The 27,757-nt window shown below is 49.9% G+C and overlaps 1 protein-coding gene across 1 annotated transcript; it reads right to left on the minus strand.

The window, feature by feature from the left end:
• Nucleotides 1-250: 250 nt before the first annotated feature.
• On the minus strand, nt 251-27,215 carry CTSA (cathepsin A). Its single transcript, XM_067468341.1, has 15 exons — nt 27,118-27,215; nt 25,044-25,219; nt 22,842-22,956; nt 19,562-19,612; nt 18,282-18,368; nt 18,019-18,174; nt 9,554-9,645; nt 9,354-9,438; nt 9,168-9,259; nt 8,932-9,010; nt 6,670-6,818; nt 6,491-6,566; nt 6,298-6,387; nt 4,909-5,013; nt 251-881 (listed from the first exon to the last, which is right to left on the minus strand). Exons 2-15 carry the CDS (start codon nt 25,214-25,216, stop codon nt 798-800), a joined length of 1,434 nt encoding a protein of 477 aa, XP_067324442.1. The 5' UTR covers nt 25,217-25,219; nt 27,118-27,215; the 3' UTR covers nt 251-797.
• Nucleotides 27,216-27,757: the final 542 nt, after the last annotated feature.

Here is a 27,757-nt window from a genome sequence, read left to right on the forward strand (position 1 = left end):
TAGTTCACCCCAATGACCTTGAAGGAGCTGTGGGTGGTGACGGTCGACAGGGAGCTCTGGCGTGGGCTGGTCTATGAGGTCACGAAGAGGTGGAGACGACTGAACGAATGAACAACAACAACAGTTCACCCCAAATGTAAACACTGGTAGAATTTGGGGAAAATAGACCTTGACATTTGGGAGTTGTAGTTCACCCCAAATGTGAACACTGGTAGAGTTTGGGGAAAAGAGGGCCCGGGGGGGTCAGCTCTTTTTAGGAAAAATAACTTTTAATCAGGGCTGGCGGGAGCAGAGTGAGCCTGGCCCCCAAAGGCCAGGAGCGGCTTCCAATTCGTCATCTTCGTCTCCATTATTGTCGTCGTCGTCATCATCGGTGAGTCGGCGTCCTTCCTCTTCGGACGGACTGAGAATAAGGCCGAGGAGGGTCCCTCAGGGACCGGGAAGAGGCGGGCGGGGGTCAAGCGGCCGTCCTCCGCTGCCCCGGATCAGTGCAAAAGTGCAGAAAGAGAGGGAGGGAGGGAGGGAGGGGAAGGAAGGAGAGGGCCCCCCAGACCCCCCAGAGCAGCCTGGCCCCCCAAGGAAGGCTTGCGGTTGGGCTGCCCCCTCCGCCTCGTGCCACAGTCCAGAGGCAGTGACCGCAGGGCAGCAGCGGAGGGAGAGTGGCCCCTCCACTGGGATGCGCCCAGCACTCAGGGAGGAGGAGGAGGAGGGTCTCCACCCGTGGGGGGGGGAGGGAAGGGGGGGGAGGCAGTGAGGGGTCTGTGGTGGAGGCCTGGAGGGAGGGGGCTCCAGCCAGGTCAGTAGGGCTGCCGAGTGATGAAGCGCTCAAACATGTTGTAGGCTGCCCGGGGCTTGTCTGTGGGCACCATGTGACCAGCACCCTGCGGAGAAATGGGGGGGGGGGGGGAGAGAGAGAGAGGTCAGTATTGGCCCAGGAATTGGGAAAGAACGGGCAGAAATACTCAAAATTAACAAGGTGTTTTTAATTACAAAAATGTGAGCCAAGCACAGAAAGGGTTAAATGGATGCAATGACACAACAAAAGCTGCCGCTCTAGATAAGCTTAGGAGCCCCCAGTCTGAGATAAACCTCAGTGGGAGAACGCCTCAGTCTGTGTGAGGAGGCTTCTCTGTGAGGTAGGCCTCAGTGTGAGGTAGGCCTTAGTCTAAGAGAAGGTCGAGGTTGAAGGCCTTACCACGGAAAGGGTTTAATGGATGCACTGAGTTAGCAAAAGCTGCCGCTCTAGATAAGCAGGTGTGCCTGTAGCTTAGGAGCCCTCAGTCTGAGATACACCTCAGTGGGAGAACATCTCAGTCTGTGTGCGGAGACTTCTCCGTGAGGTAGGCCTCAGTGTGAGGTAGGCCTTAGTCTAAGAGAAGGTCGAGGTTGAAGGCCTTACCACAGAAAGGGTTAAATGGATGCACTGAGTTAGCAAAAGATGCCGCTCTAGATAAGCAGGTGTGCCTGTAGCTTAGGAGCCCTCAGTCTGAGATACACCTCAGTGGGAGAACGCCTCAGTCTGTGTGCGGAGACTTCTCCGTGAGGTAGGCCTCAGTGTGAGGTAGGCCTTAGTCTAAGAGAAGGTCGAGGTTGAAGGCCTTACCACAGAAAGGGTTAAATGGATGCACTGAGTTAGCAAAAGATGCCGCTCTAGATAAGCAGGTGTGCCTGTAGCTTAGGAGCCCTCAGTCTGAGATACACCTCAGTGGGAGAACATCTCAGTCTGTGTGCGGAGACTTCTCTGTGAGGTAGGCCTCAGTGTGAGGTAGGCCTTAGTCTTAAGAGAAGGTCGAGGTTGAAAGCCTTACCACAGAAAGGGTTAAATGGATGCACTGAGTTAGCAAAAGCTGCCGCTCTAGATAAGCAGGTGTGCCTGTAGCTTAGGAGCCCTCAGTCTGAGATACACCTCAGTGGGAGAACATCTCAGTCTGTGTGAGGAGACTTCTCTGTGAGGTAGGCCTCAGTGTGAGGTAGGCCTTAATCTATGAGAAGGCCTGGTGTGAGAGAAGCTCCAGGTTGAAGGCCTTACATGTCAAGCCTCATGTGTAAAGCACCAGTATAAAGGCTGCGGTGTGTAAAACGCTACTCTGTGAAGCTCCAGTATAAGTTTGTTGTGAGAGGAGGCTCTGTGAGAGTGTCATGATAAAATATGCTGTATATGGTTTGAGTGAGATTGTATGAAAGACGTACGAATGCAGCCCAATTGAGCTGAAGATACCATTCTAAGGAATGAGGCCTGGAAAACTAGGAGACAGAAGCGAAGGACTCATGGACTAATTTAAATTGCTGATGAGATTTGAGACAAATGATTAACTGTTGGCATTCTGACTTGATGAACTCTTGGTGGAAAAACAACTTGTTTACATTGCCAAAGACAATGGTTCTTTTAAGTCAGGAAGTCAACACTGTGGCTCCCGACGGAAATGTTTACAAGCCTCCTTAATCAGGAAAACCAATTAAACAAAATCAACCTCTGCCCAGGAACTGATGGTATCTGTCTGTCAGTCATTCGCAACTTTCAGAACCACATCAACAGAAAATACTACATAAAAAAGGACCCTTCTCTCTCAGAGAGTGTGTCAGACCAACTGAACACCCTTTCTGAACGCCATCGTGAACAGCCGCTGCCTCCTCTCAAGAAGTTGATCATCTTCAGCAAGAAGAATGGTAAGAATGCTTGATGATGAATGAATGATGAATGAATGATTGGGCGTTAAGAGTATATGTGTAAACGTTGATGCAATATTCTCCTTCGTCTATGCAACCAATAGAATTATTATAAAACCCAGGACTGGAGTCTGTGTCCACTCTTTTCTCTGAAAGTGCCTCATGCAACCTGTCTCACTACAAGCGGAATAAAAGAACCTATATAATGTTTTTAAAAGTACTTGTGACAAGAGTGAAGCTGTTTATCTTCTGAAATAGGTCTCTCTCTCTCTCATGTATGTCTAGAAAACGGGATTGAATGCTTCCCATGTACGTGAGCATTGCAATCCGCCCTGAGTCCCTTTCAGGGTGAGAAGGGCGGAATATAAATACTGTAAATAAATAATAAATCAACGAATCCGTGGCTCCCTTGTGTCTGACCCTCCAGAGCAGCAGAAAACAAGCTTGGCCCGTCCCAATGCTGCATCCAGCCCTTAAGCAGCCTGCATGTCCCCCGCCTTATTAAACAGGTGAGCACTAGTCATGGGCCCGAATTTTGTCCCATTTGTGTTTCCATCCCTTTGGATTGAATGAGACAGAAAGGCCCCTCCCGGATGGTTTGTGTGGGGCCTGGCAGGGCCCGCAGCCAAGCACTGAGTGAGGAGCGCTCCTTACCTGGCATTTGGCCGCAGCACCTTGGCGCTTTGGACCCACGCCCCCGGGCCTCGCAGGGCCTGCAGCTGAATAAGGAGCGCTCCTTGCTTGATGCTTGGCTGCAGGCCCTGACAGACCAGGTGTGTCAGCCAGGAAGCCTGCACCCGTCGGTCCAAAGTGCCCAGGCCTACAGGTGCAGGCTTTGGGCCTACGCACCCAGGCCTCACAGGGCCACCCGTAGCTTAGTGCCGAGTAAGAAGTGCTCTTTACTCGGAGCTCAGCTGCAGGCCCTGCCAGGCCTGGGTATGTAGACCCAAAGCCTGCACCTGTAGGCCCGGGTACTTTGGGCCTTCAGGTAAAGTCCCGTCCCCCCGATAATGTACATGTGACGATGTGTAATTTTTATTCTCATGGTTATGTGTTGTTTAAATAGTAGTTAATAAATGGTAAGTATGTAAGATTATATTTTGTTAGAGATGGTGGTTGGCTTGGCCTGAGTTGCCATAGCAACGGGGGTGGAGCCAACTGTCACCTAGCTGCACGGCTGTTTGAAATAGGCAGTCTGTAAGCCAGTGAGCTACAGAGAAGACTGAAATCTCTGGTGGGAGATTCAGGGAACTAGTCTGTGACCATTAGAGTTGCAGAAAGGACTGATTTCTCTAGTGGGAGAATCAGGGAAGAGTATGTAAGCCAGTGAGCTACAGAGAAGACTGAAATCTCTGGTGGGAGATTCAGGGAACTAGTCTGTGACCATTAGAGTTGCAGAAAGGACTGATTTCTCTAGCGGGAGAATCAGGGAAGAGTATGTAAGCCAGTGAGCTACAGAGAAGACTGAAATCTCTGGTGGGAGATTCAGGGAACTAGTCTGTGACCATTAGAGTTGCAGAAAGGACTGATTTCTCTAGCGAGAGAATCAGGGAAGAGTATGTAAGCCGGTGAGCTACAGAGAAGACTGAAATCTCTGGTGGGAGATTCAGGGAACTAGTCTGTGACCGTTAGAGTTGCAGAAAGGACTGATTTCTCTAGTGGGAGAATCAGGGAAGAGTATGTAAGCCGGTGAGCTACAGAGAACACTGAAATCTCTGGGTGGAGATTCAGGGAACTAATTTGTGACCAAAAGGATTACAGGAAAGGACCCAGTAGTGATAAAGCTACAGGAGATTATTGATTCTGGGTTAAGAATCAAAGTTTGGCTGGGAGCCAATTCTGTTAAATAAGCCTTTTAGCTTATTTGTTTTATTAGGACAGTTGTCCAGGAAAGATACATCTGCTTACAGAAACCTCTTAAAGTCTGTACCTAAAGTTACTCATGAAACCTTACTATTGTAACCAATCAAGATTTGTGCCTCTAGAGAAGAAACAATTGAATATGTTATACTCCTGTTAAATAAATTTGTTACTGTTCTCCTCAAGCCTTGCCTGATACAGTCTCTCCTAAGTCAAACAGCCTGCATAAGTAGGAAAACCAAAGCAGGAAAGTCCCGTATACACATGTCTAGTGAACGCTGATTTTCCCTCCCTGCAAAACCTCCTCCAAGGGCCCCCCCTCTTCCCTCTCGGTCTAAAGGAGAGTCAGGGCTTGCCCTTGACCCCCACTCAACCCCTTACCTTGATGGTGAGGAAGGCGATGTTGGTGAACTCCTTCACGAAGCCCCCAATCTGATCCTGCCCGACTTCGTCCGTGTAGATCCAGGGCCGGCGAGCGACTTCCACCTGCCGGAAGAAGAAGCAGCAGCAGAACCCGCGTGAGAGACTCGAGGCACCTCCGCATTGCCTTCACACCCCATTCTTATGCTCACCTTTGTTTTGGCTCAACAGCCTTCCCAAAACTAAGGTGTGCGCAAAATTTACGTAATACTGTAATCTTAAAGCTGAGCCAAAGCAAAAGAGGAAGTTGCTTCAGGAGCATCAGGAGCTCCTCTCTGAGGGACGTCAACGCAAATTCAATTGCAATGACTTAGAATCCTAGAATCCTAGAGTTGGAAGAGACCTCCTGGGCCATCATCCAGTCCAACCCCATTCTGCCCAGAAGCAGGAGTATTGCATTCAAATCACCCCTGACAGATGGCCATGCAGCCTCATAGAATCCTAGAGTTGGAAGAGACCTCCTGGGTCATCATCCAGTCCAACCCCATTCTGCCAAGAAGCAGGAATATTGCATTCAAATCACCCCTGACAGATGGCCACCCAGCCTCTGCTTAAAACCTTCCAAAGAAGGAGCCTCCACCACACTCCCTCTGGGGCAGAGAGTTCCACTGCTGAACGGCTCTCACAGTCAGGAAGTTCTTATAGAATCCTAGAATCCAAGAGTGAGAAGAGACCTGGTGGGCCATCATCCAATCCAACCCCATTCTGCCAAGAAGCAGGAATATTGCATTCAAAGCACCCCCAACAGATGGCCATCCAGCCTCTGTTTCAAAGCTTCCAAAGAAGGAGCCTCCACCTTCAGAGAGTTCCACTGCTGAACGGCTCTCACAGTCGGGAAGTTCTTCCTCACTTGGTGCTATATGATGCTGGGATTTGTAGTTTGGTGAGCAGAGAAGGCTCAAGGCCATGTTAAACGACATTCCCCATGACTATAAAGCAAGCACTGGCCAACTTTGGCCCTCCCTCCAGGTGTTTTGGACTCCAACTCCCACCATTCCTGGTCTCAGACCCTTTCCTTTCTCCTCCTATGAGTTTGTTTTGAAGGCCAGGCTAGATACTTCGGCCAGCAGCAACTGCAATTGCTGAAGATCATTCACCCTACTGCTGGAACTAGAACAGGCACGAGCAAACTTGGGCCCTCCCTCCAGGTGTTTTGGACTCCAACTCCCACCATTCCTGGCCTCAGGCCCTTTCCTTTTCCCCCTCAGCCGCTTAAGCGGCTGAGGGGGAAAAGGAAAGGGCCTGAGGCCAGGAATGGTGGGAGTTGGAGTCCAAAACACCTGAAAGGCTAAGTTGGCCCATGCCCGCTCTACAACAGGTGGCCTTCCCACCTCTCTGGGTCTTGCTCACCTTCTGGTTCAAGGAGTCCACGAACCACTCATCGCCCAGGAAGTTGCAGGCCATGTCCACGTCCCCGTTGTAGATCAGGATGCGGTATTTCTGGGGCAGGAGGGCAGGGAGTGAGTGATAAAGGAAGGGAAGCCCTGTCCCTACGCCCCACAAAAGAGGAACTCCCCCTGCCCTTGCCCTGGGGCTCACTCACCAAAGTGCTGAGCAGCTTCAGGTACTGGTCCTTCATGTTTTGGTAGATGCGCTTGTAGCCGCGACTGACGTCAAAGCTGCAAAAGAGGGAGGGATGGAAGGAGGGAAGCAAACAGGGTCACATAAGGAGAAGGGGTGGTATCTCTTGCCTCCCCCACCCCATGCTCTTTGCCCCCTGACCTGCACATCTCCCACTCAGGCGCATTGTCCATGATGTGCAAGGCCTTCCGGACTTGAGGGTCGTTCATGTAGCTGGAGGGGGCCGAGGTGTTGGTGCAAGGGGGGTCCAGCCGCACGCGGTGCTTCCCCGCTTGCAGGTTCAGCAGGTTCTGGGGGAAAGGGACACCCACACAGATGATGATGATGATGATGATGATTATTATTATTATTTTAGTGTGGCAGAGACACCAAGAACTGGGAAGCCCTGGCCCTTGAGCACTCTAACTAGAGGTCAGCTGTGACCAGCAATGCTGCAGAATCCGAAGAGGCACGAATGGAGGGCGAAAGGGAGAAACACTCCAAGAGGAAGAAGGCAGTTCAAGCAAACCCTGCCCGGGAGTGTGGTGGAGGCTCCTTCTTTGGAGGCTTTGAAACAGAGTCTGGATGGCCATCTGTCGGGGGTGCTTTGAACGTGATTGTCCTGCTTCTTAGCAGAATGGCGTTGGATTGGACTGGGTGGCCGTCTCTTCCAACTCTAGGATTCTATGAAATGCTCAGCGGGCAGGGAGGATCCAAAATTAGGCCACTTATGTCTTGCATGAAGGCTGGAACACTTAGGCCCCATCTGCACTACTATACAAAATCCAGATTATCTGCTTTTAACTGGATTGTATGGCAGTGTAGACACATATAAACCAGTTAAATCAGATCATGTGGATGATCCGTTTTGAAAATCTGGATTATATGGTAGTCTAGAGAGAGTCTAATTAACCTGGAGGTTAATGAAGAAAGCCAGACAAAAGTACAGTAGATTTTCAGATAACTGGAACTCAAGCAACCAGCAAAACTGGGTTGTTGTAGGTTTTTTTGGGCTATATGGCCATGTTCTAGAAGCATTCTCTCCTGACATTTCACCTGCATCTATGGCAAGCATCTTCACAGGTTGTGAAGATGCTTGCCATAGATGCAAGCGAAGCGTCAGGAGAGAATTATCATTATTATTATTATTATTATTATTATTATTATTATTATTAGCCATCCCCTGCCATGCGTTGCTGTGGCCCAGTCCGTGTATCCATGTGTGTATATATTTGTCTATATGTGTATATATGTGTGTTTGCGTTTATATATGTGGTTTTGCACAGACGTTGTAATGTATTTTTGTATTTTTTGTTTTTTGAAGTCTCTTCTGCTGTGTTTTTCAGTGTTTTTCTGAGTGATGGTCACTTGTTGGCCTGAGAGGTGTCTTGTGTCCAAATTTGGTATCAATTCGCCCAGTGGTTTTTGAGTTATGTTCATCCCACAAATGAACATTACATTTTGTTGTTGTTGTTGTTATTATTATTATTATTATTATTACTACTATTATTATTTTACTGACAGAAAAACACAGTATGTCACAGCAAATGAGATCTATATGCTGGATTTCGTATCACAAAATCACAAGTTGAACACTTCCCAAGCGTCTAGGACTGTGTGATTGTGATTATTATTATTATTATTATTATTATTATTATTATTACTACTACTACTACTAGCCATCCCCTGCCACGTATTGCTGTGGCCCAGTCTGTGTATATGTGTGTGTATATATTAGCCTGAGAGGTGTCTTGTGTCCAAATTTGGTGTCAATTCGTCCAGTGGTTTTTGAGTTATCTTAATCCCACAAATGAACATTACATTATTGTTGTTGTTGTTGTTGTTGTTATTATTATAGATTATTATTATTATTAGGCATCCAAAACCAGAAGGGACCTCATGACCAGGCCCAGGACACTCCCCTTTGTCCTCTACACCTGCTTCTCAAGAGGGAGGGCAGGCTGACCAGTCCAAAGGCCGGAGAGCGCTTGCATGCTGAGCAGGAGCAAAAGAGGCAAAGACACATCATGTCCACACAGTGTTGACCTGGTCACTCCGGTCTAGGACTGTCCGAACTTTAAGGCACATCAAGGAGACAAGAGACAGATTGTCAACAAAGAGACACTGCTGCTCAATCAATGTCCATCTAAAGGGGATCAGGAGACTCAAATGCAAAGAGAACAGGACAGTGACAACTTTGGCCCTCTGTCCAAGTGTTTTGGACTCCAACTCCCACCATTCCTAACAGCCTCAGGCCCTTTCCTTTTGCCCCTCAGCCGCTTAAGCGGAATGGTGGGAGTTGGAGTCCAAAACCCTTGGACAGAGGGCCAAAATTGACCCATGCTTGCTCTAGTCCAACCCACTGAAACGCCCACTCTGCAGAAAATGTGAGGAAGGGTCCATTATTCAGGGGCGGGGTCTCACCTGCCTCCAGGAGTAGCGCACCGGCAGCCGGGTGAAGCTGTTGCCCAGGTCATGCGTGACCAGCACCCCGTCCTGGTACCTGGAGGCCAGAGGGGGTCAAGACTCAACACCCAGGATCCTTCCGTGCAGTCCCCTCCCCAAATGAGCCACTGACTAGAGGTCAGGCTGTGAGTGGTCAAGCCCCGCTCCGCCTACGGGGTCGAGAGGTGAGCCTGCAAGAGGTCAAGCCCACTTACCTGTAGTGTCCAGGTACTCCTCCGGCGCAAGGGGCGTAGAGGTTGTAGATGTTGAGGCCGGACTCGTCCACGATGCGGATCAGCTCCGCCATCTGCAAGGAGACAGAGAGGATGATGGGAAATGGCCCCAAGCATTGACCGTAAGGATCCCACACGCCCAGAGAAGGGTGACCGTCCACCACTCACACCAAGGGTGCAGTTCAAGTCCTTGTTGTCGTGGAAGTTGCACTTCCCGCCGGAGCAGCAGAACTTCTGCAGGTCGGACCAGAGCCTGTGGAGAGAAAAGAGGGAGGCCCAGACCGTTAGACCCCCAAAACTTCCCTTCCTGCCCGCGAAGACCCCCCTTCTTCACGACCTTTGTGGCCGCAGCAGAGACCCTTCCTCACCTGGTGCCCAGGAGGCCGTGGTAGTAGGCAAAGTAGACCAAGGAGTTGTCGTTGGTCTCGTAGCAGGAGAGGCCGTTGCCCACCGCTAGACCCTGCAGGACACACGGGACACACAGAGAGAGAGGGGTCAAGCAGGGCCAAACTGGCGGCCACACAGGCCTTGCAAGGGGCGGTCACTCCCTGGAGGGCAACCAAGTTGGGAGTTCAGCCGGTGATTGTGTCTAATGGTCAAGGTACTCGGGATGTTGGGAATGACAATGAGGTTCTTGTGTCTAATGATGAGGTTGCTCTAGATCAGTGTTTCTCAACCTGGGGGTCGGGGCCCTGTGGGGGTCACAAGGGGGATATCAAAGGGGTCGCCAAAGACCATAATAATTTTCAGTTGGTAATAGGGGTTCTGTGTGGGAAGTTTGACCCAATTCTATAATTGGAGGAGTTCAGAATGCTCTTTGATTGTAAGTGAACTATAAATCCCAGCAACTACAACTCCCAAATGTCAAGATTCTATTTCCCCCAAACTCCACCCGTGTCCACATTTGGGCATATTGAGTATTCATGCCAAGTTTGGTCCAGATCCATCATTGTTTGAGTCCACAGTGCTCTCTGGATGTGGGTGAACTACAACTCCCAAACTCAAGGTCAATGAGTTCCAGTATTTTCTATCGGTCATGGGAGTTCTGTGTGCCAAGTTTGGTTCAATTCCATCGTTGGTGGAGTTCAGAATGCTATTTGTTCATAGGTGAACTATAAATCCCAGCAACTACAACTCCCAAATGGCAAAATCAATCCCCCCTCCACCTACCAGTATTCAAATGTGGGCGTATTGGGTACTTGGGCCAAATTTGGTCCAGTGATTGAAAATACATCCTGCATATCAGATATTTACATGACTTTTCATAACCGTAGCAAAATGATAATTATGAAGTAGCAGCAGAAATAATTTTATGGCTGGAGGTCCCCACAACCGGAGGAACTGTATGAAAGGGGTTGCGGAGTTAGGAAGAATGAGAACCACTGCTCCAGATGCAGAGAATGAGAATGGGATTCCTGTTCCAAGTGTCTTTTCTGATGGGAATGTTCCTGAAGGGTTTGGGGATGATGGGGTGGTCTCTGGAAGAGGGTCTGAATTGCGACCAGAGAATTCCCAGGACTTTCAGCCTGAGAATAGCTCGGCCCCTGGGCCAGCTGCAGAAATCAATGCGCCCGTAGATAGAACGCATGTTTTAAATCAGTACAGACAAACAACCCAATCTCTCCGGCATTCTGCCAGGCTGAGAGAAGGAATGATAACAGAGTCAAGGCTGAAACGAAATCCGTTCCTGGCCGCTTGGGACAATGTGTTGGGGTTCAGCCTGATCCTGATCTGTGTGAACCGGATTCTCTGATAGTTTTTCCAACTGAGCAAGCTCTCCCTGACCCTGACAGTGTGGAATCTGTTGTTGATGCAGAGGTCAGCGGGGATGAAAATGAAACTCAACAGCTGGAGGAAAATGTTTTGGAAGTTAGCCGTGATATCACTAGCCGTGATATCTCTCCACCTGGGGTTTTTAATGAGGACCAAAGAGAACAGATAGTTAGAGACAGAAATGTTTCCCAGTTTATACGAAGGTCACATCGTTTACAGGAGAGACAGGCCCAGACGTCAAAGTCAAGGGGCGTTTCAAAGAATAGCTTCTTTGGTTTAAGAGCATCCCTGCCGGGTGCCTCTTTAGATCAAGCAACGTTTAGGACTGTGGCTGTGCCTTGGCAGAATTCGTGTTTCATGGCCGGTAAGCCCAGAGGCTTCTAGTTTCCAAGTTCATGGTTAGTAAAAGGCTTCACCCAAGGATGGGATGAGGGTGACGGAATGGAGGAGCCGACCATCGCCCCTTTGCCATGGACCGATCACCACCTGATCAGTTTTAGACTAACTGTGCCTTCTAACCTTCGCAGGGGTGGTGGACCCATTAGAATGGTCCGCCCCAGGAGACTGATGGATCCAAATGGTTTCCTGACGGCTCTTGGGGATTTTTCCACCTCCTTGGCTAGCGATTCTGTCGATGCTCTGGTCTCTGGCTGGAATAGTGAGTTGACCAGGGCAATTGACACTATCGCTCCGGAACGCCCCCTCTCGAGTAACCGAGCTAAACCAGCTTCTTGGTTTACTGAGGAGCTGGCAGCAATGAAGCGAAAGAAGAGGAGGTTAGAGCGCGTGTGGCGCCAGAATCCCACCAATCCAGCCCAAACACACTTGAATGCCTTTTTAAGGTCCTACAGTGTGGCAATAGAGGCAGCTCAGAAAACATTCATCACAGCCAATATTGCATCAGCGAAGAATCGTCCAGCTGAGCTTTTCCGAGTTGTCAGGGGCCTGTTAAATCCGCCAAAAAGCGAGGCCCCGGATAACTCGGTGGCTCGCTGTGAAGCATTTGCTCGATTCTTCGCGGATAAAATTGAGCGGATTCGGTCTGGCTTCGACGTCATGTTAACGGCAGTCTCCGGGGATGTAACGAGAGCATCTGCTTGTCCAGTTTTGTTGGATTCGTTTCAATTGGTTCAGCTTGAGGATGTGGACAGGATCCTTGGAGAGGTGCGACCCACCACATGCATCCTAGACCCCTGCCCTTCCTGGCTGATTAAGGAAGCCAGAGGGGGTTTGGCAGGGTGGGTGAAGGTGATGGTTAATACCTCCTTACAGACAGGAGAGTTTCCAGCGAGCTTAAAGCAAGCTATTATAAAACCGCTGTTGAAGAAACCATCACTGGATCCCACTCAATTCGACAACTATCGGCCAGTTTCCAATCTCCCCTACTTGGGCAAAGTCATGGAACGTGTGGTGGCGACACAACTCCAGGGGTTTCTGGTAGACACTGATTATCTTGATCCGGCACAGTCTGGCTTTAGGCCGGGACATGGAACTGAGACAGCCTTGGTCGCCTTGGTAGATGATCTGCGCAGGGAACTAGACAGGGGGAGTGTGTCCCTGTTGGTTCTGCTGGACCTCTCGGCGGCCTTCGATACCGTCGATCACGGTATCCTTCTGGGCCGCCTCATGGACATGGGGCTCGGAGGCACTGCTTTGCGGTGGCTCCGATCCTTCCTTGAGGGACGGACCCAGAAGGTGTTACTGGGCGACACCTGTTCGGCCCCACAACCGTTGTTGTGTGGAGTCCCACAGGGTTCAATCTTGTCCCCGATGTTATTTAACATCTACATGAAGCCGCTGGGAGAGATCATTCGGAGTTTCGGACTAAGATGCTATCTCTATGCAGATGACGTCCAAATCTGTCACTCCTTCACACCTGTCACCAAGGAGGCTGTCCAGACCTTGAACCGGTGTTTAGCCGCTGTATCGGACTGGATGAGAGCTAACAAATTTAAACTAAATCCAGACAAGACAGAGGTCCTACTGGTCAGTCGGAAGGCCGAACAGGGTATAGGGTTACAGCCTGTGCTGGATGGGGTTACACTCCCCCTGAAGACGCAGGTTCGCAGCTTGGGAGTGATCCTGGACTCATCGCTGAGCCTGGAACCCCAGGTCTCAGCGGTGGCCGGGAGAGCTTTCGCACAATTAAAACTTGTGCGCCAGCTGCGCCCGTACCTTGGGAAGTCGGATCTGGCCACGGTGGTCCACGCTCTTGTCACATCCCGGCTGGATTACTGCAACGCACTCTACGTGGGGTTGCCATTGAAGACTGCTCGGAAACTACAACTAGTCCAGCGAGAAGCAGCCAGACTGCTCACCAGAGCATCATACAGGGAGCATACCACCCCCCTGTTGCGTCAGCTCCACTGGCTGCCGATCCAATTCCGAGCAGAATTTAAAGTGCTGGTTTTGACCTATAAAACCCTATACGGTTCCGGCCCAGTGTATTTGTCCGAACGGATCTCCCTCTACATCCCACCTCGAAGTTTAAGATCTTCTGGGGAGGCCCTGCTCTCGACCCCGCCAGTCTCACAAGTGAGGCTGGCGGGGACGAGGAGCAGGGCCTTCTCAGTGGCGGCCCCCCGCCTGTGGAATTCACTCCCCGGGGAGATTAGATCGGCTTCTTCCCTCCTAGCATTTAGGAAAAAACTAAAGACCTGGATGTGGGACCAAGCTTTTGGTCACTCTGATAATTAACTCAAGGACCTGGCGATAGACAAAGATAAGTGGAATAGAACGGATGTACGGCTCTGATATATGGACTCTGACATGAGAAGGTTTTAGGTTTTATGTTTTTATGATGTACTGATGTTTTAATCTGATTGTTGAATTGTGATATTGTTTGGATTATTTGTTGTGTGTTTGGGCATCTAATTATGCCCTCCCTGTAAGCCGCCCTGAGTCCCCCTAGGGGTGAGAAGGGCGGGGTATAAGTGAATGAAATAAATAAATAAATAACAGATTCCTGGTTCTTGTATTGTGGCTTTTGAAATTTTGCTCAAGTTCAGAGATTCTACAGACTGCTGGGTTTTTCTGTGGCTTTTTGACTCTGCATTTACCTTTCTTTTGTAACCAATTTTTCATCAATAAACAAGGATTGCTTTTCCTACAGTCCAGAGTGGTGGATTTAATCTTGTGGTCTCGTTTCTTGAACTGGGATGCAACACAATGAGCAGATTAGGGGATAAGAGTGCCAAGTACAGAATCTGCGCTTCGGACGAAGTATAATTTGGAATTGAGTCCAGGCATCCTCCCTGGACCTTGGAAGCCTTGCCTTGGATAGATTCGTGTGTTAAGTGCCTTTTGATCCATGAGTCAAGCTTTGGAATTTTACTTTAGAAGTTTCTGAATTTGTTTTTTGTGAACTTTGATGGACTAATTTCCTGGACTACTTGTTCCTGCTTATCTTTCTACTTATTTGTATGGAGTGCTTTTTACTGCTACTGATTTTAAAATCTCTTCAATAAACTGCTTGCATTTCTACTCAGCTGTGTGGTGTTTGAAGTCAGAGGGCTTTCCTGGCCTGGAGTGCAACACATGTGCCGCTGGAGCATCAGAAAGAGGAAGCAGCAACACTCGGGACTGCAAGCAGCAGAGGTGGCTCTGGGGCACGCCCCCCCCCCCCTCTTGGCTTTCGCTTCTGCTTTCTTTATTAATGACTTAGATGAAGGGCTAGAAGGCAGGATCATCAAGTTTGCAGACAACACCAAATTGGGAGGGATAGCCAATAGTCCAGAGGACAGGAGCAGAATTCAAAACGATCTTGACAGATTAGAGAGATGATGGGCCAAAACTAACAAAATGAAGTTCAACAGGGACAAATGTAAGATACTCCACTTTGGCAGAAAAAATGAAATGCAAAGATACAGAATGGGGGACAATGCCTGGCTCGAGAGCAGTACGTGTGAAAAAGATCTTGGAGTCCTCGTGGGGAGCAAGGTGAACATGAGCCAGGAATGTGATGTGGCGGCAAAAAAAGCCAATGGGATTTTGGCCTCAGGCATCAAGAGGAGCCTAGTGTCTAGATCTAAGGAAGTCATGCTCCCCATGCTCTATTCCGCTTTGGTTAGACCACATCTGGAATATTGTGTCCAATTCTGGGCACCACAATTCAAGAGAGATATTGACTCTAAGCTGGAATGTGTCCAGAGGAGGGCGACTCAAATGATCAAGGGTCTGGAGAACAAGCCCTATGAGGAGCGGCTTAAGGAGCTGGGCATGTTTAGCCTGAAGAAGAGAAGGCTGAGAGGAGATATGATGAGAGCCATGTATCAATATGTGAGAGGAAGCCACAGGGAGGAGGAGGGAGCAAGCTTCCTTCCTGCTTCCCTGGAGAGAAACTAGGACGCAATGGAACACTGGCTTCAAACTACAAGAGAGGAGATTCCACCTGAACATGAGGAAGAACTTCCTGACTGTGAGAGCCGTTCAGCAGTGGAACTCTCTGCCCCAGAGGGAGTGTGGTGGAGGCTCCTTCTTTGGAAGCTTGTAAACAGAGGCTGGATGGCCATCTGTCAGGGGTGATTTGAATGGAATATTCCTGCTTCTTGGCAGAATGGGGTTGGACTGGATGGCCCATGAGGTCTCTTCCAACTCTTGGATTCTAGGATTCTATGATTCTAGAGCCCCGTAATTATTATTATTATTATTATTAAACTTTATTTGTACCCCTCTAGCATCTCCCGCAGGACTCGATGTGGCTTACAAAGGCCAAGGCCTCAACACAACAACAGCAAAACAGTAACAATACAGTTTAAAGCAAATTAAAACATAAGCAATAACAAAACAATACATCAATTACGCAATAAAAACCAGGGCCGGGCCAGTGATGGGTACAGGTGAAAAAGTGCTGGGTGTGGCAGGTGGTATGTTGGATTTCCAGGCAAGTGCCATGTGCAGAGAGTCTTAAACTCTAATAAAGTGCTTCTGGGACAGAGTGCTGGAGGTTATCCTATTCCGGAAAGGCACTTCGGAATAGCCAGGTCTTCAGATTCTTCCTCGGGCATGGGCCAACTTCGGCCTTCCCTCCAGGTGTTTTGGAGTTCAACTCCCACCATTCCTAACGGCCGGTCAAAGCTTGCCCTTGCCTGCTGTAACTCAAGGCGCCTTCCCTCTTGCCTGCCTGCAGGGAAGTCCCTTTCCCTCGCCTATTTGTCCCTTTACCAGAGGTGCATGACTTGCAGGAATCAAAGCACGTTTTGGCCCTCTTTTAATACACCAGAGCATCCTCCTGCACATTTACTCTCCTGTTTCCTACCATAACCTCATGGCACAATGACAGCAAAGAAGCACTGCCTGAACATCAAGCAAAAAGTGGGCGCTAGAAACATCATATGAAAGCTGACTGGCACAACCTGGGGATCACAACCAGACACAGTGAAGACATCTGCCCTTGCACTGTGCTACTCTGCTGCTGAGTATGCATGCCCAGTGTGGAACACATCTCACCACACCAAAACAGTGGATGTGGCTCTGAATGAGACATGCCGCATTATCACGGGGTGTCTGCACCCTACACCACTGGAGAAATTACACTGCTTAGCTGGTATTGCACCACCTGACATCCGCCGGGAAGTGGCAGCCAATAGTGAAAGGACCAAGGCAGAGACATCTCCAGCTCATCTTGTTTGGGTATCAGCCAGCACGTCAACGACTTAAATCAAGAGATAGTTTTCTTAGATCTACAGAGACACTCGCTGGAACACCTCAGCAAGTGAGAGTCCAAAAGTGGCAGGCTCAAACCCAGAACCTCAACCAATAGCTGATACCCAATGAGAGACTCCCCCCTGGGCATACAGAAGACGGGGCGACTTGGAAGGCGCTGAACAGACTGCGCTCTGGCACCATGAGATGCAGAGCCAACCTCAAGAAATGGGGCCACAAAGTGGAGTCCACGACATGCAAGTGCAGAGAAGAGCCAACCACTGACCACCTGCTGCAATGCAACCTGAGCCCTGCCACATGATGCACAAGGGAGGACCTTCTTGCAGCAACACCAGAGGCACTCCAAGGAGCCAGAGACTGGTCAAAGGATGTTAAATAGAAGTTTGTAAAATTTGTGTTGTTTTTTTTATCTGTTTGTTTGTTTTGTTCTGTTAGAAATGTAATACAATGTTCTGGTTGCGGATGACACGATAAATAAATAAATAAATAAATAAGCAAAGCTATTCTATCCATCTATATGTACATATCCATAAAGACACATTTCAATAGAGTGCGCTGGCGATGGCACACTCTCTTCTGCTCAATTACCTATCCTCTCTCCTCTCTCCTGCATTTCACTTTCCCAGCCTTAAAAAGTTCCACTGATGTCTGTTCCTTTCTCCTTTGTGCCCACTGACCTGGGAGGTTGTTATGGTTGTTGTTGGCAGTCTTTAGGAGGAGCCTGAAAACGTGGTTGTTCCAGTGTGCCTTCCCAGAATAAGGAAAACTCTCCGCAATATGTCCCTTATCGTACTTTATTTGTGATCGAGGAGTGTCTGCACGCCCCATCCCTCTCCAAAATTTCTCTCCTGTTTATATGTCACCTGGTCACGCCCAGCATTATTTTTTAAATTTTAATTAGTACCTTTGGCCCTGCCATAGGTTTTTTAAACCTCGTTGTGTTATTGTTAATGTTTATTGCTATTTTCTGTTTATGAGTTTTATTTACTGTTTGTATTACTGTTGTTATTGTTTATTCTTGTATTGTGCGCTTGGCCTCATGTAAACCGCACCGAGTCCCTTGGGGAGATGGTAGTGGGGTACAAATAAAGTTATTATTATTATTATTGTTATTATTATGTTTATATTTACTTACACCTAGTTTTGTTCTCTCCACAAGGAGACTCAACGCAGCCAATAACAGGTTGTGCCATGCCGAGTGCCTTGGAGGCCGGGCCCGATGCCAGGAGGAGAGAGATGGGCAGGGCGTGCTTTCTCAAGAGGCACCGGCACCTCTCTTCATGTCTTTATGTAAACACCTGTCTTGCCAGCACAGGCTCCTCCCTCCTTCCCTTCCTCCCTTCCTGTGGGGACCCCTCCCCATCCCCCCATCCCCCCCCCCCACGGAGCCCTTTACCTTGAGGTTGAGGCTGGGGTCCTGCATGACCCACTCAGCCAAGGTGGGGATGTAGATGCCCCCATAGCTCTCCCCCGTGAGGTACAGGTCCCGCTTGCTGTGCTCCGGGTAGAGACGCAGGAACTCCTTCAGGGCCAGGTAGTTGGCACGCGCCACCTGAGAATGAGGGAGGGAGGGAGGGAGAGAGAGAGAAGAAGCGCTCAGCGGGGAGGGGGGGAGGCCTCCAAAGACACCCCCCTCCCACCAAGACCATCCGTACGCACCTCTGTGTCGTTGGTCCGGTAGTCCTGGCTGTCTGAATAGGAGTAGCCCACGCCCACCGGGGACTCCATGTACAGGATGTGGGCCAGCTGCAAGGAAAGCACGCGGTCACTCTCGGGGGCCAGCTCCACAGGCGGAACCATACAGACCAGGCACGGGTCCACTTCACGGACCCTCCCTCCAGGTCTTTTGGACTTCAACAGCCAGTATGCTGTTAGGAATTGTGGGAGATGGAGTCCAAAACTCCTGGAGGGAGGAGGGCCAAAGTAGGCCCGTGCCTGATACAGGCTGTCCAAAGGGCAGGTGCACTCCATCTCCAGAACTGCACTGCTGGACATGAGACAACGGTGTGATGCAACAGCTAAAAAGGCCAATGCAATCCAAGAGTTCATTAATCAGAGCCTAATATCAGATTCAGGGCAAGCCCTAGTCCCTAGTCTCTCTCTTCTGCTTTGGCCAGACCTCACAAAAGAAGAATAGCCTTGTGTCCAAATCTAGGCAAAAGCCATTCAAGAATGAGAGTGGAAGGTGACCCAAGTGGACAACGCTCTGGAAAGCATGCATCCCTATGAGGAGTGGATTAGGGAGATGGATGTGCTTAGTTGGAGAAAAGAGGGACCTGAGAGCCAGGTATCAATATGATTGTGAGGGGAATATGTCCTAGGGAGGAGGGGGCAGGATTCCTGTCTGCTGCCCTGGAGAGAGACCAGGACGCAATGGAGCCATGGCTTCAAACTACGGAAAAGGAGATTCCACCTGAACACGAGGAAGAACTTCCTGACTGGGAGAGCTGTTCAGCAGAACTCTCTGCCCCAGAGAGAATGTGGTGGAGGCTCCTTCTTTGGATGCCTTTAAACAGAGGATGGATGGCCATCTGTTGAGGGTGCTTTGTATGTGATTGTCCTGCTTCTTGGCTGAAAGGGGGTTGGACTGGACGATGGCCCACCAGGTCTCTTCCAACTCTGGGATTTTATGAGAGGAAGTCACACTGAGGAAAGGCCAGGCTTGTTTTCTGCTGCTCCAAAGATTGGGTCGTAATGGACTCATATGGAAGGAACACAGATTCCACCTGAAGAGGAGGAAGAACTTCCCGATGGCAATGTGGAGCCTGTTGGGGGTCTCCTTCCTTCCCTGGAGGTTCTAAGCAGAGGCCGGATGGCCATCTGTCAGGAGGGCTTGGGTGGTGCCTTCCTGCCTGGCAGAAGGGGGTCAGACTCATGGCCAGCTGTGAACCCCTTCCAACCCTGAGAGAGAGACGGAGCGGAGGAGGAGGAGGGCTGACCTTGTTCCAGGCGTAGTCATTGTACTCCAGGGTGGCCCCATCCGGCTGGATCTGCAAGGGGAGAAAGAAGAGGATCAGGAGAGCGATCGGGCCCACGTCCCATCCGTCACCAGCAGGTGAGTCAGGCCCAAGTCATAGTTTCCAGTCAGCCTCCAGGTTTGTGCTCCAAACCCAAAACAGGCAGCGATTACTGGGAGCCCAAGGATCTCCTGCATGTCTCAACCAACAAGTATTGCCTGTCATGAGGTGCTTACGATAGGCACATTTCACAAGTGCCTTGTGAAATGTGCAATTATCCCTGTATTCCCACTAACACCCCAGCTCATAGCTTGTTGCACTCCAAGTCCAGAAGAAGCCCTCTGACTTAAAACACACCACACAAAGAGTGAAGAATCACATCTTATTTTATTAAAGCTTAGTAAATAGCCAGTAGAAATAAATGCTTGTAAGAAAATCAGAAGGTTCCAAAAAGTATTAGTCAATAAACAGTAGAAACCCAAAGCAATGTCCACACAAGCATTAATCCAGACAGGAATCAAACAGGAGGCAAAGACAATCCAAAAGGTCAAAAAACTCCACAGAAACAAGATCCGTTGAACAAGACTTCCATGGCACAAGAACTTGGTTTCCAAATGATGCCTGATCTGACAAGATTTTCTATAAGTAAACCTTAAATCCCAAAAACTAGTTTCATTTTCTCCTAGTCTTTGACCTTAACTGACGAATTCTTTCAGATCTATGTAAACATTGGGTCTCTTGTCGATTTAGCCGCTGACTCTGCTTATCTGACTCCTCATTAACTTGACTAGGTGTCAGACTGTTTCCCAAACTAGAATCTGGAGAGCTCACAGGCGGAGGGAGGAAACCTTCCTCCCAAGGCCTGACAGAAACATTCTCATGAGAATCTGCCCTTTGCACCGAAGCCTCTCTGTCAGTGTCTGCATGAAACTCATGGACCAAAGTGTCTCCATCTTGCACCTCAGAATCAGTCCCAGCATCCCCCACATCAGAAGCAACAGGGGACTGATTTCCCTCCTCATTACTCACATCAGACACAGAAACATCAGGAGACTGAAACACATTCACAGGTTCAAGCACAGGCTCAGGTTCAATCACAGGCTGAGTCCCAACATAGCTGATGAATCACCAAGGATCCCCAAAGCCCCCCTGGCTGCCCCCTTGGACCCCAAATGCCCTCTTTCACCCCATTCAGGGGAGGTCCCAAGGCAAGCCCAAACTGCCCGGAGGAGGCAAAAGGCGCACGATAAACAAGAACCCAATGAGGGATGAGTAACGCCATTCTCACAAAGAGTTTTCCTGTCATTATGCACAGGCGTATGCATTGCTCATTTGTGATGAGGATGGCATGTTATTGTTTATTTAAAAAGAAAACAACAACATCCTAGAAGTGCCTCCTGCCCCGTCCCTGCCTGCCTGCAACAAGACTTGGTCTGAGATGCAGAGCGTGCACAAACAACAATTCAATGTTGTGTTGTTTCCGAGCTGTGTGGCCATGTTCTAGCACAGCCATGGGCAAACTTCGGCCCTCCAGGTGTTTTGGACTGTAACCCCCACAATTCCTAACAGCCGGTTGTGTGTGTGTGTGTGTGTGTATAAGCCACACTGAGTCACCTTCAGGTTTCCGAAAGGAGGGATAGAAATATCATAAATATCTATTTAAATAAAAATGCAATGTTCATTTGTGGGATTAACATAACTCACAAACCACTGGACGAATTGACACCAAATTTGGACACAAGACACCTCTCAGGCCAGCGAGTGACCATCACTCATCAAAACACTGGAAAACACAGCGGAAGGAACTTAAAAGGCCCAAAAAGCAAAAAGACGCTACAGCGCATGTGCAAATACAACTGCGTGTGTATGTGTATGTATGTATATATGTGGTTTTGCGGCCCAGTCTGTGTATATGTGTTTTGTGTATGAATATATGTGTATATGTGTGTGTATGTGGCTTTGAGCATGAATTTTAATGTATTTTTTGGCTTTTTAAGTCCCTTCTGTTGTGTTTTTCAGTGTTTTAATGAGTGATGGTCACTCCTTGGCCTGAGAGGTGTTATTGTGTTCAAATTTGGTGTCATTTCATCCAGTGGTTTTTGAGTTATGTTAATCCCACAAATGAACATAAACATTTTTATTTACACGCTCTGGTCACATCCCGCTTGGACTACTGCAACGCTCTCTATGTGGGGCTGCCCTTGAAGACGGCCCGGAAGCTCCAGCTAGTCCAGCGCTCGGCGGCCATGTTACTAACAGGAGTGGGACGCAGGGAGCACACAACGCCCTTGCTGTACCAGCTCCACTGGCTGCCGATCTGCTACCGGGCCCAATTCAAGGTGCTGGTGTTGGCGTACAAAGCCCTAAACGGTTCCGGCCCAAAATACCTATCTGACTGCATCTCGGCCTATGAGCCCACAAGGACTTTGAGGTCGTCCGGGGAGGCCCTTCGCTCGATCCCGCCCGCCTCTCAGGCGCGCCTGGCGGGGACTAGGGACAGGGCCTTCTCGGTGGTGGCCCCCCGGCTATGGAACACCCTCCCTGCTGATATCAGAGTGGCGCCCTCCCTCATGACATTCCGCAAAAAACTAAAGACACGGCTCTTTGAGAAGGCGTTTGTGTAAGTGCGGCAACAATTGGCAATGACGATTAGAATGGAACATGGATAATGAGATTCGGATTGCGATTCAACGATGAGACGTGGCGAATGCTTTAGTATAAATGTATTATTGATAGTATTGTTGTTTATTGTTGTTGTGTAATTGCTTTGTTGAAATTGTACCTGGTTTTTATATGTTGTACACCGCTGTGAGTCGCCCTAGGGCTGAGAAGGGCGGTCTACAAATGTAGTAAATAGATAGATAGATAGATAGATAGATAGATAGATAGGTAGATAGATAGATAGATAGATAGATAGATAGATAGATAGATAGATAGATAGATCAGGCATGAACCAACTTTGGCCGTCCCTCCAGGTGTTTTGGATTTCAACTCCCACAATTCCTAACAGCCTCAGGCCCTTTCCTTTTCCTTTTCATCTGGCCAGATGAATGCAACTTCTGTTACTACCTTCAAACTTGGACATGTTTTCCCTGGCAGGACCAAGTTTGCCCATCTCTGCACTGGAACCTTCTTTGGAAAATACTTCTCTCTTGTTGAGATGGCTTTCTCAATGCCAAGGCCCTCCCACCCTTCTCCAGGATCATAGGAAGGAGGGTGCGTTTGCATGCAATGGGGGGACGGGGATCTCCCTTGCACTGACCGTGAAGGGTCCGTGTTCGGAGAGGAAGCCCTCCATGGAGCTGCATCCGGGCCCGCCATTCAGCCAGAGGACCAGGGGCTTCTCCTGCGCATTGCCTCCTTGCGCCTCCACGAACCTGGAAGAGAGACATGGTTTGCAAGCCCATCGTTCGCTCGGAAAAAAGGAAGAGTAAGACCAAGACCAAGAAACCACCAATATGTATGCAACGAAGCAAACCAAGAAATCACCAATTTGTATGCAACGAAGCATGGACCCACTTTGGCTCATCTTGCAGGTGTTTTGGACTCCAACTCCCACCATTCCTGGCCTCAGGCCCTTTCCTTTTCCCCCTCAGCCGCTTATGCAACGAAGCAAACCAACTTTGGCTCTTCTTGCATGTGTTTTGGACTCCAACTCCCACCATTCCTGGCCTCAGGCCCTTTCCTTTTCCCCCTCAGCCGCTTATGCAACGAAGCAAACCAACTTTGGCTCTTCTTGCATGTGTTTTGGACTCCAACTCCCACCATTCCTGGCCTCAGGCCCTTTCCTTTTCCCCCTCAGCCGCTTATGCAACGAAGCAAACCAACTTTGGCTCTTCTTGCATGTGTTTTGGACTCCAACTCCCACCATTCCTGGCCTCAGGCCCTTTCCTTTTCCCCCTCAGCCGCTTATGCAACGAAGCAAACCAACTTTGGCTCTTCTTGCATGTGTTTTGGACTCCAACTCCCACCATTCCTGGCCTCAGGCCCTTTCCTTTTCCCCCTCAGCCGCTTATGCAACGAAGCAAACCAACTTTGGCTCTTTTGCATGTGCTTAAGCGGCTGAGGGGGAAAAGGAAAGGGCCTGAGGCCAGGAATGGTGGGAGTTGGAGTCCAAAACACCTGGAGGGAAGCCCAAAATTTGCCTATGCTTGCTCTATAGCTACCCATCCACTTTGAATATCACTCTTCCAAGTTAGCAAAGCATTATAATACATAAAAATATCCAGCTGCGATATCTTATTACAGATGCAAATAAGAAAATAAACATGCCAACCTATATTAATATAGATGCACAGACGTACTATTTCGTAAACAAAAAAGACAAGTCTACTAATCTCGTGCTCACGCCACATTGATTTTGTAAATCTCTTATTAGACTATGCAACACAATTTTCTGTTCCTGGTTCAGAAGTGTCACTTCCTGTTTACTTGTGCGCTCCTGACTTTGAAAGTTGTTGTTCTGCGCTTTTTGACCTTTTGCACAGACCTTAATAAACAAAGCATTTGCAGCTTAATCTGCTTTTCCCATGCTTTTATGATAGGACCAATGAGGAAATGACACTGATAACCCAGGAACACAGATCATACTGTAACACAGTGTGACTCTACTCCCTTTAGAAAGTACTATATAACCATATAACTACATAACTCCTCTCTACCTGTATTGACATTCATCTAAAGTGGTTGAACGGTTGGTCCTTGGGGTGTTTTGGAGTTCAGCTCCCAGAAGCCCCCATCAGCCTGGCCATCTCTGAGGAGGGCTTGGTGGTCCCTTCCTTTCTCTCCCATTCCCTACTGTAGGTTCACATAGATAGCCTCAGCAAGCGAGAGTCCAAAAGTGGCAGGCTCAAACTCAGAACCTCAACCAATGGCTGATCCCAAAGAAGAGACTCCCCCATGGCACACAGAAGACTGGAAGTGACTTGGAAGGCGCTGAACAGACTGTGCTGTGGCACTACAAGATGCAGAGCCAACCTCAAGCAATGGGGCCACAAAGTGGAATCCTCGACATGTGAGTGTGGAGAAGAGCAACCCACTGACCACCTGCTGCAATGCACCCTGAGCCCCATCACATGATGCACCAGGGAGGACCTCCTTGCGGCAACACCAGAAGCACTCCAAGTGGCCAGACACTGGTCAAAGGACATCTAATCAACTACCAAGCTTGCAAATTTTGTGTTTTGTCTGTCTGTTTGTTTTGTTCTGTTAGAAATGTAATACAATTGTCTGGTTGCTCCTGACACGATAAATAAATAAACATAGATAGCCCTGTCTATGCTGCACTTAACTGTATCTGAGATGCCAAATATGCCTCCAAAGTCTTGGGCAGGTAAGCGGTGGCCAGAGGTGCCTCTCCTCCCCTTCCATGCCATGTCAAAGTCGGAAGAGACCCCCAAAGGCCACCCAATCCTTCCAGTCACAACCCCCCCCCCCACATTGCCTTCCCCTTCCCAGCGCTGACCAGTAGTGGTGGTGCTTGTCCTTGTCCACGTCCAGGTACCCGGAGAAGTGCCGGAAGGAGGGCTGCTTGGCCAGGCCCGGCAGGTAGGTGACCTCGTGCCCTTTTGGAGCCGCCCTGGCCCCAAGGGACAGCAGCAATGCCGCCGGCAGCAGCAGCGCAAACAGGGGACTCATCGCCTGCGAAGGAGAGAAGGAAGGAAGGAAGGAAGGAAGGAAGGAAGGAAGGAAGGGAGGGGACACAGAAAGGGACCACAAGCAGAGGGTGAGCAGAGAGCGTGGCGCTGCAGCACCTCCAAAGGCCCATGGGATCCTAGACTGCACTATTTCCAATTTTAATTATCCATTTGGCCTTCCCACTGTTTTTAATTGTATGTTGTCTTATTGATAATGTCATATCTTTACTGTTTATGTTTTTATTTTAATTACTTGTATTGTTGTGTTTGGGCTTGGCCTCATGTAAGCCGCAACAAACCCCTTGGGGAAATGGTGGTAGCGGGGGTATAAATAAAGTGTTGTTGTTGTTGTTGTTATTATTATTGTTATTATTATTATTATTATTATTATTATTATTAAGTCCAAGCCACGCTCTCTTCTGTTTTGGTCTCCACCTGGAATCATCACTCCCCTGCTGCCCAGACCTGGCCAAAGCCACCCCAGGAGGAATCCTCAAGCTGGACGAGACCTGGTGGGCCATCCAGTCCAGCCCCATTCTGACAAGAAGCAGGGAAACCACCTTCAAAGCACCCCCAACAGATGGCCAACCAGCCTCTGCTTCAAAGCCTCCACAGAAGGGGCCTCCACCACACTTTGGGGCAGAGAGTTCCACTGCTGAACATAGAATCCTAGAGTTGTAAGAGACCTGGTGAGCCATCATCCAGTCCAACCCCATTCTGCCAAGAAGCAGGGAAAACACCTTCAAAGCACCCTCGACAGATGGCCACCCAGCCTCTGCTTCAAAGCCCCAAAGAAGGAGCCTCCACTACACTTCCTCCGGAGCAGAGAGTTCCACTGCTGAACAGCTCTCTCTCCTAGTCAGGAAGTTCTTCCTCAAGTTCTTCCTTTCCTGTCATTTGAGGCCATTCCTCCATGGCATCGTAGTCTCTCTCCAGGGCATCAGAGAGGAATCCTGTTCTCTCCTCCTCTTGATCCCCGGCCTTCATCCTGTCTCCTCTCTGTCTTCTCTCTCTTCTGCAGGCTCAACACGCCCAGCTGCTCTTTGAGCCGCTCCTCATGGGGCTTCCTCTCTAGACCCCCCTGGGTCCTCCTTGGGGTCTCCCTCTCCCTCTGGACACAGCATTCCAGCTGAGGAGGGTCCCCCTCTCCCTTCAGTGTTGGTGCCTGGAATGGGAGACTGACTGGGGGAGGACCGGTCAAGTGGTCTGGCCAAAGCAGGACTTCCTGGGATCCAGATCTGAGGCTCCTCTGGGTGCAGGACAACGTCCCGTGGGCCTTTTTGGCCGAGGCCTCCCCCCTCCCTCCCTCCCATGCGGACCCCAAGGACTCTTTCATGGATTTCATGGAGGTGCCCCCCCCCCAATTCTCTCTCTGCTGGAAGGCAGGGGCCCAGAGGAGGGGCCCAAGGGGTGGGAGGCAGGCAGGGAGCCCACCAGTCTCTGGGGAAGGGGCTGCTCCCAAGGCCAGGGAGCCCAGAAGGGGGGTGGAGTGGGGGTGGGGTGGGCTGGGGGATAACTGGGGGGGCTCCCCCAACTCGGCTTGGGTGGGGGAGGGGAGGGGGCCGCGGTGGGGTCTTCTGGGGACCCTTCCCCATTCAGAGAGAGAGAGATCCCTTCTGCTTCCCCCCTATGCTGAGCCCCCCTCCCCTCCCAGGACCCTCAATGGGGACACCCTCCCCCCACTGCCTTCCAAGGCCAGGGGACCCAGAAGGGGGGGGGGGTGGGCTGGGGAAGGGAGGGAGGGGCTGGGGAAGGGGGCTCTTCTGGGGACCCCCCCCCCAAGAGAGAGAGAGAGAGGGACCCCTCCTGCTTCCCTCTTTCTATGCTGAGCTCCCTCCCAGGACCCCAAACCCAAAGGGGGGGATTCCCTCCCCTCCCCAGGACCCTCAATGGGGAACTCACTCCGTCCTGCTTCTCCCTGGCTCGGCTGCCCTCCGGCTTCTGGGTCTTCCCGGGAGCCTCACGTGACTCTCCCCAAGGGGAGGGAGGGAGGGGGCGGGAGCGCCTCGGTCAGCTGACCACCACAGGGGGCGTGGCCAGAACTGCCTTCCCCCGGATGCGCGCGCACTTTGGAACCCTCAGGGAGGGAGGCAGGGAGGGAGGAAGGTTATTGTTGTTACCTTTCAAGAAGAGTTTGCTCCAGGCACAGCCAGGCCATCCAATGCTAATCAAGGTGCTCAGTTGAGACATTCCTTCCTGGCTCCAGCAGACAAGAGTCCTTTGTCCCACCCTGGTCATTCCACAGATATATAAACCCCTGTTTTCCTACTTCCAACAGACCTAACTCCCTCTGAGGATGCTTGCCATAGATGCAGGAGAAATGTCAGGAGAGAATGCCTCTAGAACATGGCCCTATAGCCCGAAAAAACCTACAAGAACCTAGTGATTCCAGCCATGAAAGCCTTTGACAATATATAAACCCCTTTTCCTAGTTCCAACAGACCTCACTCCCTCTGAGGATGCTTGCCATAGATGCAGGCGAAACGTCAGGAGAAAAATTACCTCCAGAACATGGCCATATAGCCCGGAAAAAAACCACAAG

The sequence above is a fragment of the Anolis sagrei genome, chromosome 4 (genome assembly GCF_037176765.1).
Source record: "Anolis sagrei isolate rAnoSag1 chromosome 4, rAnoSag1.mat, whole genome shotgun sequence".
Taxonomy (NCBI): Eukaryota; Metazoa; Chordata; class Lepidosauria; order Squamata; family Dactyloidae; genus Anolis; species Anolis sagrei.

Bases quoted from the DNA above. Each gene is read 5' to 3' on its own strand.
- CTSA (XM_067468341.1), bottom strand. From the start codon at position 25,216: ATGAGTCCCCTGTTTGCGCTGCTGCTGCCGGCGGCATTGCTGCTGTCC. The intron at 9,011-9,167 runs GTAAGTGGGCTT...TCTGGCCTCCAG, and splicing joins GGAGTACCTGGACACTACAG to GTACCAGGACGGGGTGCTGG. The intron at 882-4,908 runs GTAAGGGGTTGA...ATTTCTCCGCAG, and splicing joins TCGCCTTCCTCACCATCAAG to GGTGCTGGTCACATGGTGCC.